At 44.8% G+C, this 14,855-nt stretch overlaps 1 protein-coding gene across 1 annotated transcript in view; it reads right to left on the bottom strand.

Annotated features, from left to right (window-relative positions):
- HPD (4-hydroxyphenylpyruvate dioxygenase) overlaps positions 1-14,855 on the bottom strand; it is a 56,378-nt gene that overhangs the window by 28,326 nt on the left and 13,197 nt on the right. The window contains exons 2-5 of the mRNA XM_085878506.1: positions 13,924-13,950; positions 13,634-13,696; positions 2,356-2,460; positions 2,164-2,206 (exon numbers count right to left, since the gene is read on the bottom strand). Coding sequence (XP_085734632.1) covers positions 2,164-2,206; positions 2,356-2,460; positions 13,634-13,696; positions 13,924-13,950 — 238 coding nt within the window. The remainder of the gene's footprint in view (positions 1-2,163; positions 2,207-2,355; positions 2,461-13,633; positions 13,697-13,923; positions 13,951-14,855) is intronic.

Here is a 14,855-nt window from a genome sequence, read left to right as displayed (position 1 = left end):
ATGGGAATGTCTGAAGCGATGATGGATTCCATAACCTTGCTGATGATTGGGAGAAGGCTGATTGGTCTGTAGTTGCAGGGATCTGTTTTTGCACCTTTTTTATGCAGGGCAGTGATGTTAGCAGATTTCCAAGCAGATGGCAGATGACCTTGGGCAAATGAGAGGGTGAATAGAACAGAGAGAGGGTGAGCAAGAGCAGAAGAGCAGGCTTTGAGGACACGTGGGCTGATGCCGTCTGGACCGGTTGCAGAATCTGACTCGAGGTTTGAAAGCAAGCTCTCCACCTTGTCAGGAGAAAAGGATACAGAGTCCAGGGACAGTTGGGTGTGACTGGGTAAAGTGGGTAGAGATAGTGATGGGTTTGGGACACAAGATTTAGCTGCAAACACCGAGTTTAGACATTCAGCTTTATCACGTGTGGAATCAGCAGTGCGGCCATTTGAGGTAAGGGAGGGGATGGAGGGGGAACATACACCAGAAACAGATTTGATTAAACGCCACCAGGATTTTGAGGAGGGAGAGAGGTTTGAGAGTTCAGACTTGAGATGAGAAAGATGTTGTTTTCTGGCTCTCCTGAGGGTAGATACACACTTGTTCCGAGCTTTGTGGAAGGAACTGAGATTACCCTCAGTTGGGTTTGCTTTCCATGAGGCAAAGGCAAGTTGTTTCAGGACAACAGCCTCGCCACAAGCTTCAGTGAACCAAGGGCAGGAGGAAGGGTGGGATAACTGAAGACGAGAGGGGATAAATCTGTGTATGAGGGAGAGCAAGTTTCTTTGAAAGAATTCCCAGGATGAGATGATGTTTGAGAAAGTCGTGATAGGAGACCAGTCTGTAAGTTTGATGGCTGCTCGGAGACCCTGCCAGTCGGCTTGAGTGAAATATGCCAGACTCGACGGCGGTGAGGTGGTTCTCTGATAACAGCCAGAGAGATGTCCACTTTGACAAGGACGTGGTCAGAAGAACCGATTGGAGCGAAGGAAGAGCAGCAGATATTCTTGATTCAGATATTCTTATTCTTGATTTGTAATGAGCCAGTGTCTTTTATCTTTCTCACGAACGTCTTTATTGTTTTGTAAGCAGGTACACAGGTTGCTGGGAATCTTCTCTGAAATGCTCTCTGCACTCTATTCGATAACTTTGTTTCAATGTGCGTGCCATAAATAAAGATGTGCCGCTTGATGTTAAATTGCCCCATTATTTTTAATACCAGAAAGTCAAAAAAAAAAAATCTATTTTTTTGTTTTTGTTTTACTAAAACTCGCATCTTGTATACAAGTATGTATGTATGTATGTATGTATGTATGTTCCCGAAATACAGCCAAAACGGTACAGGATAGCACAAACATTTTCAGGCCACCTTACTGACCATTTGCCTGCGGTGTGCAGTATCAAGTTTCGTTCAAATCGAGCAACGAATAAATTATTAAAAAATTAATTCCCGATTCAGTCAAGTACTCTTCGGGAGAATTTGATCAATGCAAACAACCTCAGCAGTTTAGTTCACTGGAGCTCTCTTTTTTTCTCTCTCTCTCTTGAAATGATTTCTTTCATCAACCGATCAACCGCTGTCACAACGGGAACCCAACGGGTTCACGGGTCTTCGAGTATATACATATATACATATATATATATATATATATATATATATATATATATATATATATATATATACAGTATATATATACACACACACTGTGACACAAGCAATCTAAAGAAAATTGAAATGTATTCCCAGCACGCATGATCAAATGCTGCCCTTTTTTGTCCATCCTGTACTTTCAATTTTAAGGACCATATCATGCAATCAAGACCTCTTCAATAAAATACTAGAAGCTTCTCTACACACACACACACACACACACACACACACACACACACACACACACACACACACACACACACACACACACACACACACACACACACACACACACACACACACACACACACACACACACACACACACGCTTCTGCCACATCACACACTTATTGTGCAGTAATAAACACAAATAGTCAGATCTGGTGACGATCAAAGAGCAACATAACTACCATGTTATCACCGAATTACTCAACGTTACTTTGAGAGGTATTTACGAGGGAATTTCAATGGTTCCTCGGCTTTCACAGGTTGGGAAGCGAGGGATAAGGAAAAACTCTCACCTTTATTATCTGGGTTCAGTGCAGACTTGAAAACAAATACAATCTGCCGAAGGACACGTATTGCATCAAAAGTCAAGGAACCTAACCTCTTCATATTTTCAACTTTAAAAATAAACATAGGAGGCACTAAAATGTAGTTGTTAATCATGTGCCCTGACCACACAGTCTCACGCAGTCCAATCAAATGCCCACCTTGTCCTGCTGGATGACGTGTGCAGCCACATCCCGATTGCCCGTTTCCAGTCCTTGATATGCTACTGGTTCAAAGTTAAATGCCATACAGTAGAAAGCAGCTGCCTGGATGGTACGATTAAAAGGAAATACAGTTGGAAATGAGCAGTAAGAAATGTAAAGATATAAAATTTGACTTGATGCCACTGTTTTTTTTATCAAGTCATAAACAACACTCTTATATCTGCATTTACTGTTTATAAAAAAACAACATGAGAAACGAGAATGGCACTCAGAGTGCACACTCTTGCCTCGCACGCTCATTATGAACGAAAATACTGTTGGGGGCCAGTGGGGTCGGGTGAGAAGACCACAAGGTGGGGAATGCTACATCGATTCCCACCAGACTCCCCGGAATTGTAGGCCGTCGTTCATGGATAATTCCGTGACGCGGCGGGTCGCTTAACCGACCGTGGACGCCAATAACTCAACCGCGTGACCTAGGGTCCTCCCACCTATGGAATCGGGTTACCTAATTAACCACGCGGTTTAACCACATGGGGAACCACGCCCTCGGTACGCCTTGTCTGAACCGGATCAATCTACCGAATCGGATCACCTTTCCCGATCGGATGCAGCCGAGCGACACTGCCAAGGACGTACCGGCTAGAAGGAACGGACCGTTGGGAATAAAGACCCGGCTAAACCTGGATTCGAACCATGCTGGACCAATGAGGGAAAAGACAAAGGCGCGCTGGGAACATTTCTACAATTATTATTTATTTACAATAAGCGAGGAAAAGCATGTAGCACAACAAAAGGTTTATTGGGGATGTAATGCAGGGAAAGATGAGAGAGGTGTGGGGTGGGGCAATTTTATAAGCAACTTACAAAGCAGACACAGTGCAGACTTGACGTGAGATTAATAAAGCAACAATCACAACAATAAAAGATGTTATACAGGCTTATCTAACGGACAGGCGCCAACACTCTCAGACACACACTCAGACAAAGTAAATCCAATTGTGAAAGGGAATTTTGCAGCCAGGGAGGGAGGGAGTTGAGGTTACAGTTTCTCGTTACCTGAGCGTTTCGGGGGAGGGATGCTCCGTGGTGCGGCACCCGACAATGGTTAAGTTGTTCGGCCACAACCGTACGTGTGGTGATCGTGTCTGCAGGAGGGGCTCGAGTGGAGAAGAGTGGAGTCCAAAGAGGGGGGGGGCGAGAGATGAGCAGCAGGCAGGACCAAGCAAGAGGCCATTCGTCGAGGTCGTGAGGTCGGAGATAAGGAGCAGAAAGCGGGGCCAGACAGGAGGTTTGGTCGAGAATCAAGGGGCGGTTCGACGTCGTGTCGGTGGAGACAAGTAGCAGGAAAAATCACTCACAACTACTCCAAACCCCTTTCAATTCCTTCGCTCTTCAATTCCCCTCCAATTCTCATCTGCAATTCTCCTTCCAACCAACCCAAATACCTTTGCAACCATTTCAACCAACCAACTTCGACCACTCTCTGAGGATTGCTCTGTACTTTAGAGAGCCCGGAGTTCGGGGAGGAGCCATTTCGAAACCGACGTCATCGTCCGATCCGAGCATCCCGATTGGACCGGCCCTTCACGTGGTCCACCTTTCTCGGCTGGGTTTCAGCCAGACTCCGGTATGGTCCACCCATGCCGCGCATGTCTGGCCTTTGGCAGGTGGATGTGGTACAGCTACAGTATTTGTCCAGCCGAACACGGGACTTTGACTCAGAAAGCGAGAGTCCGGGTAGACGGTGGTACGCTGTGGCCAGAGAAACGAAGGTAGCAAGCGAGATGATGGCACCATGGATCGTAAAAGGAGGGAATAAAATAAAAGGGGAAAATGATTTATTAATCCTAACTAATAGCTCATCGCAACGCACTCCCTCGTCTTCCCACTAGACAAAAAGGACCTAACTACACGTATATTAATGGAATAACTGACTCAGGACAACTATCTGCTGTATGCATGCGGTTCCGAGAACTGCAACAATACGATTGTTAACTGAACACGCTGCTACTGTAGTATGGTCCATTGCTATTTTGGCTTACATACCCGTATCATCCATGCACCCTATTATGTCACGTAGTTTCTTGGGCATGGGTTATGAACGTCATAAATTTAATTCTTCACTCATATTGGTTCATAGATCAGATATATGAAGTTTCAGATTGTTTTGGACAAGGATTTAAATTCAACCAATTATGGATACCCCTCGAAGTAAGGGAGGAAATTTTTCCATTTATGATGACCAATCGTCTGATGCCCCACGTGGAGATCGGTTTCTGAGGTCTGGTACATGGAATGTAGGGACAATGACAGGGAGATCTGGAGAAGTGGTTGAAACATTGGTCAGAAGAAGAGTGGACATATGTTGTGTGCAGGAGACACGGTGGAAGGGAAGTGGTGTGAGAATGGTGAAAGGAAGGCGGGGGCAGAAGTACAAGTTTATGTGGCAAGGGTGCCTGGAAGGCGTGCATGGTGTTGGTGTCATGTTTTCTGAGGAGTTTGTAGACAGTGTAGTGAGTGTGACTAGAGTGAGTGAAAGGTTGATGATGGTGAGAATCGTGATCGGAAATCTCTTGGTGAACGTCATCTCGGGATATGCCCCGCAGGTCGGTCGAAGCGATGAAGAGAAGAACATGTTCTGGTGTGCGATGGAGAAGTTGATGGAAAATGTGAAAGATGAGGAAGTTGTTGTGGTTGGAGGAGACTTGAATGGACATGTGGGAAGGAGTCCAGATGGTTTTGAGGGAGTCCATGGGGGTTATGGATATGGTGTGAGAAATGGAGAAGGTGAAAGGATCTTGGAGTTTGCTGATGGAGCTGATTTGTTGATCTGTAATACTCAATTCCAGAAAGCGAATAATAAGCTTATTACATTACATGCACGTCAGGTGGGTCGACGACAACCATTGACTACCTGATGGTGCGTCAGCGAGATAGGGGAAACCTCCGGGACACAAAGGTGATCCCAGGGGAGGAGACTGTTTCGCAGCACCACCTGGTTGTCTGCGATATAAGGGTGAAAGGTGCGAGGAGAATTCGGCGGGTGAAGTACCAACCGAGGATGAAGGTGTGGAGGTTGAAAGAGGCGACAGTGAAGGAAGCATTAAGAGAGAGGCTGAGTATGGTTGAGGATGATGTGGTTGAGCTTGAAAGTGGTTGGATGTCAATGAAAGATAGTCTATTGGGAGCCGTTGGTGAGGTATGTGGATGGACAAAAGGACCACCGAGGCACTCGGAAACATGGTGGTGGGATGATGAAGTTGGAAAGACGATTGAAGAGAAGAGGAAGAAGTTCAAGGAATGGCAAAAGGCAAAGGATACGGTGGAAGAAGAGGCTGCACATGAAAGTTATAAGGAATCCAAGAAGGCTGCAAAGAAAGAGGTTGCAAAGGCGCAGGAGGCCCATAGGAAAATGTTCGGAGAACACTTGGATTCGGAGGAGGGTAAGAGAGCGGTATTCAGGATTGCAAAGCAGATAGCGAGAGAGAGATTTGATGTGACGGGGGTGGGTTGCTTGAAGGATGAAGTGGGACAAATTGTTGTGGATTCAGATGGAATTAAAGGAAGATGGAAGAGATATATGGAAAGGCTGTTGAATGTAGAAAATGAATGGGATAGAAACATCGAGAGTAACCCGGTTTTAGGACCAGCAGAGAAGATAACTGAGAAGGAAGTTGAGGAAGCTATAAGAGCAATGAAGAGTAGAAAAGCAGGAGGGCCGACGGGAGTTGTGGGAGATATGTTGAAGGCAGCGGGAAGTTGGGGTGTGAAGAGAATGACAGAGATCTGTAATCTGGTGGTGAAAGAAGGCCGCATTCCAGTGGATTGGGAACTGAGTACCCTCGTCCCTCTGTACAAGGGGAAAGGTGACCCTCTGGACTGTGGCTCCTATAGAGCAATAAAGTTATTGGAGCATGGAATGAAGGTGTTGGAAAGGGTGTTGGAGAAGAGGATAAGGAAGAAGGTAAAGATTGACGAAATGCAGTTTGGATTTATGCCAGGAAGAGGAACGACAGATGTGATTTTTATTGTAAGGCAGTTGCAGGAGAAGTACATGGAGAAGAGGAAGAAGTTGTTTTTTGGGATTGTTGATCTGGAGAAAGCATTTGATAGGGTCCCATGCAAAGTAATGGCATGGGCATTGAGGAAGTTAGGAGTGGAGGAATGGTTGATCAGAGTAGTGATGGCCATGTATGAGAGAGCACGCACAGCTGTAAGGACGAAGGATGGGAACAGTGGTGAGTTTGAGGTGAGGGTAGGAGTTTACCAGGGGTCGGTACCAAGTCCACTTCTATTTGTAGTTGTGATGGAGGTGCTGGCTCGGAGGGTAAAGGAGGGTTTACCGTGGGAGCTGCTGTATGCAGATGATCTGGTGTTGATTGCAGAGAATATGGATGGACTGAAGGAGAAGATGAACAAGTGGAAGGAATGTATGGGGGCAAAAGGTTTGAAGGTGAATATCGGAAAGACGAAGGTGATGGCAAGTGGTAAAGCCTGTGGTGAGGTGGAAAGGACTGGGAAGTGGCCGTGTGCTGTGTGCAGGAAGGGTGTCGGAGTGAACTCCATTCAGTGTACAATGTGTGCTGAATGGGTTCATCGAAAATGTAGTGGGGTGAGAGGGTCATTAACCAGTGTGGCAGCTACATTCAAGTGTAAGGTGTGCGTCGAGGGAGCAGCAGATGAAGGAATTGTTGAGTTGGATCTTGGAGATGGTGTGAAGCTGGAAGGGGTGAAAACATTTTGCTATCTCGGAGACATGCTGAATGGAGAAGGTGGATCAGACTCTTCGACGGTTGCTAGAGTGAGATGTGCATGGAAGAAGTTTTGGGAACTGAGTGGCGTGCTGACAAAGAGGGGAGTGTCGTTGAAGCTGAAGGGAAAGGTGTATGCTACATGTGTGAGGAGTATGATGATTTATGGGAGTGAGACATGGGTACTGAACATGGAGCAGCAACAAAGGCTGGAAAGGGTGGAAATGCGAATGGTTCGGTGGATGTGTGGAGTATCGTTGAGAGAGAGGAAGACAAATGATGACCTGCGGAAGATGATGGGAATAGAGTCTGTGATGGAGGTTGTGAAGAGAAACAGGTTGAGATGGTTGGGTCATGTGTTGAGGAAGGATGAAAGTGACTGGGTGAGAGGAGTGTTAGAAATGAGTGTAGTCGGAAGTAGAGGACGGGGAAGACCGAGAAAAACTTGGCTAAAGGCCCGGTCACACCTTGACGTTTTAGCCAGCGATGGCAACGTATTAAAATGTATGTAAAACGCTGGCTTACGTTGAACTTTTGATGTTTTTTTTTAAAGATTCGGACGTATTCATAGCGACTTGGTCTTATGTATAACGCATTGGTAACGGACACAGAACGTTTCGTTGTGTTATAGATAACTTATACCAACGAATGCTGAACCTGTTGTCGGCCTACACAACCGATGCCCAACGATAGTCTAACTTAGGCATAGCGCGTTGCACGCATCGCCGACGATGTCGTGACGTAGCCTATTAAAAGGCTGACGCACAACGATTCGAATCATAACTGCCGTAGAAATGGAAGTGTCAACATCGCGGTCACACCTTGGCGATCTTGCCAGCGTATGCCGACCTAAGAAAAATGTGTCTAAAACGTTGGGGCACGTCAAATACGGTATGAGTAAGTTTGGTATACGTGAGTAGAACGCTAAAGTACGCTATCATACGTCGTAGTAAATAGAGTACGTCAAGAAATTTTGAACATGTTCAAAATTTTACGACGTACTCGGCGTATGACACACGTTCGCATGCGATGAGGATAAGTTTTACACACGATATGTGGACGCTTACACACGTCCACAAAGGCTACTTATAAGCTACTCTTAAGTCAAAACACGTCGCGGTAATGTCTTTTTTACGCGAAACTTATTTCTAATTTATGTTTGACGTGCTTTGAACCAATTCTTTACGTAGTCCCAACACTCATCGACGTATGTAGACGTATTCCAATGACGTCTTCTGGTCGACAAAAAAAATAAATTAACGTGTTTCTAGCTTACAACTGCCATATAAAGACGTGTTCCCAGCGATTTTGGGAATTGGTATATAAAAATGCTGCTCATAAAAGGGGAACCCAACAGTGTTTTCGAGTCCTTTTTGAGTCGATGTCCATGTCAGCAGTAACAGTATCAGTAACAGTATCAGTATCAGTATTAGTATTAGTATTAGTATGAGTAGTAGTTTGTTCATGTTGGCAGTAGTAGGTGGGTGTGAGGGGGAGGGTGTGGGTTATGATGGATCGTCCTTGCGTCCGCGTGTCCACGGGTAGGTTCATAGGCTGCCACTCAACGATTTAAATGGCTGCATCTCCACTATTGAAAGTAGACGCTTGCACTCAACAATTGGATTTTTATTACACTCAACGACTTTTAAACGGTACCACTCAGCTAGTTTCATTGTTTACAATGAACGATTTAAATTGCTGTCACTCGCCTTTGTTTTTTGACGCTGGGGTTTGGAAATTTGAAGCGTTTTTTCTGAACGTGTTAAAACGCTCAAACTCGACTATTTTAAATAGACGCTGCCGATGGACAATTGGAATCATAGCCAAGCTAGACATCGAAGTGTGAACATCCTCGTCATGCCGAAGAAAAGTTTGAAGAATGCTGCAAATAAGTGTCCTGGCCGTGGCCGTGGACGCTGACGCAAGGACGATCCATTATACCGACGTCTTTCAGCCTATGAGTAACTTAAAAGTAACGTCTGTCGACGTGTGGCAACGATCGCGTAACGTGCCAACAACACGTTAATCATAGGTTAGAAATAAGTTTCGGGTACGCTAAACATTACCTCGGCGTGTCTCAACTTATGATTAACTTACAAGTAGCATGTGTTGACGTCTGTCAACGATCGCAGACCGTGCCTACAACTTGTGGCCAGCGTAGCGGAACGTGTGAGTCATACGCCGGCATACGTCGTGAAATTTCAAGCATGAAAAAATTTGAGGTCAACCGAAAAGTACAACGTTTAAAGCCAACGTGCAACGACGTATGGCAACGTACTACGACGTATGCCAGCGTGCTCTCAATGTTATCAAAACTTACCCATAAAGTATTCAACGTGTGCCAGCGTTTTAGAAAAAAAAATTCAAAAATCGGCATACGTTGGCTAAAACGTCAAGGTGTGACCGGGCCTTAAAGGTGGTGGAAGCGGAAATGTGGGTAAGGGGATTAAGAAGGGGAGATGCAAAAAATAGGGTAAAGTGGAGAAGATTGTCATGGGGCCCGCATGGCTAACCTCCGCTTTAGCGGGGAAAATGGCCTTTAAATGCGTGTGTGTGTGTGTGTGTGTGTGTGTGTGTGTATGTGTGTGTGTGTGTGTGTGTGTGTGTGTGTGTGTGTGTGTGTGTGTGTGTGTGTGTGTGTGTGTGTGTATGTGTGTGTGTGGAGAGAGATGGATACGCCTAGTGTTGGCTTCATGGTTCGGGTGGTGAGCTCGGGATCCTAAGATCCTGAGTTCAAATCCCACTCGGCTGTTGAACTAAAACCAGTTGGGGTTGACTCTGCCTGTCTTGGTTGAGCGGCTTGGTTCTGGAGACTTTTAGCAGATTGCCAACAGTGTTAACCGTAACAAGTCCTCTATACCTCCTCTCTTTCAGGGTCCTGAGGTTCTTACCTCCCCTTGGATAAGGTAAATGTTTTTGCAGAGCAATTTTCCTCCAATTCCTCACTTAACGATGACGGACATTCCCTTCCCGTTTTACCACCTCACAAAGATAAGGTTGTTTTCTGGCCCTCTTGTCACTCCAAGAAATGTTTCCAGAATGATTCATTCTTTGGATGCCTCAAAAGCGACTGGTCCTGATGGGATTCCTGTGGTTGAATTGCAAAGGTGTTTCCCAGAACTGCACCAATTCTTGCCAAGCTATACCACATGCGCTTGGGTGATTCAGTGTTTCCCTCATCATGGAAAGTGGCTTCCGTTGTCCCTGCTTTTAAGGGAGTCGGTGAGCGTTCTCTGGCTACTCTTTTTTTTTCAGTTTTCTTCTTGTGATTTGTAAGATCTTTGAATGCTTTATCAATCATAAGCTTTTCAGTCACCTTGAGGCCAATGAACTTCTTAATGAATGTCAGAATAGCTTTTGCAGGTTCTTGTTTTGCAACCTGCAGAAGCAGGTTCTCCTCAAGGATTTGCCTGTATTTGGCTCCATTCATTGTTCCCTCTATCCTGACAAGTCTCCCAGTCCCTACCACTGAATAGCATCCCCATAGCACGATGCTGCCACCACCATGCTTCACGGTAGGGATGGTGCTAGTTGGGTGATGAGCTGTGCTTGGTTTCTGCCAGACGTAGACCAGCCAAAAATGCTACAGTGAGAACTAGAGAATATGAGAGTAGTCCTCTCATATGCTATTGTTGGTAACAGGTCCTACTACAGTAGTCTGCAGAGAATTACTACAGGAAAGGAATGCTATTTTTGCCAGAGAGCATTCTGTAATCAGGCCAAATTGTTCAATTTTCATCTCATCAGACAACAGAATATTTTGCCTCATGCTCTCAGAGTACTGAGGTGGTCTCATGCCATTTTGCAAACTCCAGGCGTGCAGTCATGTGCCTTTTTCTCAGGACTGGCTTCTGTCTGGCCACTCTCCCATAAAGTCTAGATTTGTTTAGTGTTGCAGAGATTGTTGTCCTTCAGGCAGGATCTCCCATCTCAGCCAATGGACTCTAGTTCTGTCAGAGTGGTCATTGGGTTATTGGTCACCTCCCTGACCAAGGTCCTTCCTGCCCAGTTGCTCAGTTTGGTCGGACGGCCAGCTCTAAGAAGAGTCTGGGTTGTTCAATATTCTTTCCATTTCATAATAATGGAGCTCACTGTGCTCTTGGGAACTTTCAACACTCCAGAAATAGTTTGATTCCCTTCCCCAGATCTATGCCTCCTCACAATTCTATCTCAGAGTTCTACAGACATTTCCTTGGACTTCATGGTAGAGTTTCTGCTTTGACATGCACCGTCAACTGTGGGACCTTATATAGAAAGGTGTGTGTTTTTTTTCTAAATCATGTCCAACCAATTGAATTGGCCACAGGTGGACCCCCATCAAGTTGTTCAGACATCTCAAGGAAAATCAAAGGAAATTGGATGTACCTGAGCTCAATCTGGAGTGCTAGAGCAAAGGGGTTGAATACTTATTGACGCAACAAATTTCAGCTTTTCATTTGTAGTTAATTTGCAAAATTTTCTTAAAACATGTTTTCACTTTGTTATTATGGAGTATCTTGTGTAGATTGGTGACAAAAAATTTAAGTTTAATCCATTTTAAATTGAGGCTGTAAAACAAAAAAATGTGTCAAAAGTAGAGGGACATGAATACTTCCTGAAGGCACTGCAGAGAATGTGTTGGAGTGGAGTTACGATTAGCTGGTAACCTTCAATGCCAAAAAGACTAAATTGCTGTTCCTGTCTCGTTCAAGATACAGGTCTTTACCTCCTGTGCACATAGGTCCTTTGATCTTGGCGGAAGCATCAGACCTGTGTCTACCTGGTCTTGATATCTCCACTAATCTCAGCTGGGAGAAGTACATATATATCAGGTATTTCACAGAGTGCTTCTAAGGGAGCTGATTGTCTCTATCGGACCCAGAAATATCTACCTCCGGATGCTATCCTCTGTTTATATGAGACAACTGTATGCCCCGTTATAGAGTACTGTTGCTACATTTGGGCAGGAGTACCAGCTTGTCAATTGTCCTTACTAGACAAGCTCCAGAAGCGTGTCGCCAATTTGGTTGGGGTATAGCTCGGCCCTTCGCTATAAACACTTTCACATCGTGGATGTGTTGCTACTTTAAGTTTGTTTTACAGATATCTTCATGGTAATTGCTCTACTGCTCTTTACAACTTGGTCCCTTCTGTCAGGGTCTTTGGTCGGGAGACTCGTCTTGCCACCACTTCACACCTATACTCTGGCCATACCTCAGTGTAGAACGAAGAGCTATGCAAGCAGCGTTTTTTTCTTCCATGTGATGCATCAATTTGGAATTGTTTGCTGGTCACATGCTTCCCAACATCTTATGATCCATTTTCTTTCAAGAATAATATAAAATTACTACCTCCATCTTTATCGTTCTTCTTTTCTTCTTTTCTTTTGTATCCCGACACATTTAGTGGCTCTCAGTCTTGTGTAGGGCAGCAAAATTTCAATGAAAAAAAGAAGAAAAGAAAAAAAAAAGTGTCTTAGATGTCTTCAGGATCCTAAAGGGTCTTCAGCGTATTGGAGTATTGAGGGTCTTGAGCATGCTCGGGGGTCGAAAGGGTCTTCAAGGCTCTAAGGGGTCTGAAGGGTATTAGGGCTCTAAAGGTATAGAGGGGTCAGGAACAAACACAAACACACACACACTGCTCATTTTATAGTATAAATTAATATCTGGATTCCAGGCGACAGTAATCCCCCCCCAAAAAAACATGACGTTCTGTGACTATTGAGTCGATCATAAAGCGGCCATCCTGCATGATTAATGCCCTGAGCTTGGCAAGACTTTATAGGTCAGTCACATGTGCATGCCGTCCTGACCCGGGGTCATATTCAGCGGGTTCATGTCCATGTTTAGAGTCAACCATTAATTTGGTTATTGTAGAAAGAGGGCACATATCCGTCGTACACAACCTCAATGCATTTGTAGATCGATTTGGAGCTGGCACCTTCTTCATATAACATTTTGATGACGTGCCAATGCTCATTTGAAGTATTCTCATAAGAACCTGAATTCTATGATGCCGTAAACTTCTGGATTACACCCCAAAAAAAAACATCAGTTTATTGAAACTAATGACATGGAGCAAGCAAATGTGCAACCTTATAATGATGAAATATCTCAGTTTTGGGGTGACAACGAATACTCCGGTTCTTGAACCCTGATGAACTCCCTTCAATACATGATGGGTGAATGAGGCAATGTTTTCTTACTCGGTACTTATCATCCAAATCACACACGATGGATCAACATTGGGACAGAGGACGAGGGAGGGATGTGGGAGAGAAGGGTGCAAAACAGGAATGGTAATCCACCCCTTAGAATCACCAATGGCCATGGCTCAGTCATGGATTGAACTCAGCATCACCTCACATGGCAGTATCGTGGTGCCCGATTCGGTCAGTCATTAACTCCTTGGTTAAATAACCCCGGACCAGGTTGGCAAAGTTCAATGCGTAAAGATTGTACGGCGACAGACAATGATTTCACATTGTCCATCTTCATACACAAGTGGTTTTGATGGTGGTGTTAATGTGTTGAAGACGTTACCTGTTTTGCATTCCCGACCCAGAAGGTTAGATGGTCAAAGTTCAGATAACGACCCCTCTCCGGCTGTAGGCACACAGACAATGCACAGATTTCGTTACGGACTTTTGTGGAAAATAAATATGGTGGAAGGAACGTACTCGATGACAGAGAGGACACATGGAGCATTAAAAAGAGCATGAAAATTAGAGCTTTGCAAACGACACCATCTAGGATTAATTAATTAATCTTTTTTATGGATCCCACTCAGGTTGGTGCTACAAGGATGCAATTATGGTTTCAGGTCAACTCACCTTTTCCCCTTTTTCCGTGTACGAGGTCTGCAAAAGAAAATGAGATTTTAGAAACTTTATGCTTATTATAATTTAACATCTGTTATCAACTTCAACCCTATCTTCAAAACATGACACAGCATCAGTTTATCAGCAACTTTCATCAGCGTCGACATGGGCAGGTAGGATGGCCTAGGCCCCAGAATTATGCACACTCGCCTCTGAGCTGTCTAGTCTGGGTTTGAATCTCGATCCTGATATGAACTGCCATCCTGGTGTTTTGCAGGCAGGGCGATTCATCAGTCTGTATGCCGTCCCACGGATGGACGGTGAACTGAGAATCCTGTCTACCACCATTAGTTGGTCGACGTTAAAGATCCCACAGTGTCCTTCGGAAAGAGTAGAGGCATTGCTGCCACGCTCCTGCGAGAACTGGTGCCAACCCACAGCCAAGTGCTGCACACCGACGACGACGATCGGTGTCGACATCATAACAAAGCAACAAAGCCGACTTGTGCATTCATTGTATTTCTTCCACCATTTAATATGTTACACAGTGAGATCGAAACCCATTCAAGCTTTATTCACCAGGCAACAAACAATCATGATGAGAACCACAGCGGTTATATACACTGCCTCAGTTCTGACTGCTACTCAAGCACGACAACATTCAAAACAACATTCTAAATAACATTGAGCCAGGCTGCCCATAAAATGGAACAAAATCAATAATTGAGACTCGTGACAATTCCTCCCAAAAGGGACAACACCTACCAACCATTAGAACCACGAAACAGACTAAAATCACACCTGGATCATCGACATTGGAACAGGTGCCAAGATGCTAACTCCAGGTGCTGAGGTGCAAACACAAGTCCAGCTTCAAAGAAAAAAAAAAAAAAGAGTAGATTCCCCAAAGCAGAACATCCCGACAAAAAAAAGGCCATCCATGG

The sequence above is a fragment of the Eptatretus burgeri genome, chromosome 4, assembly GCF_056783735.1.
Source record: "Eptatretus burgeri isolate ZD-2024b chromosome 4, Ebu_testis_v1, whole genome shotgun sequence".
NCBI lineage: Eukaryota > Metazoa > Chordata > Myxini > Myxiniformes > Myxinidae > Eptatretus > Eptatretus burgeri.
This window is presented reverse-complemented; position numbering and strand designations above follow the sequence as displayed.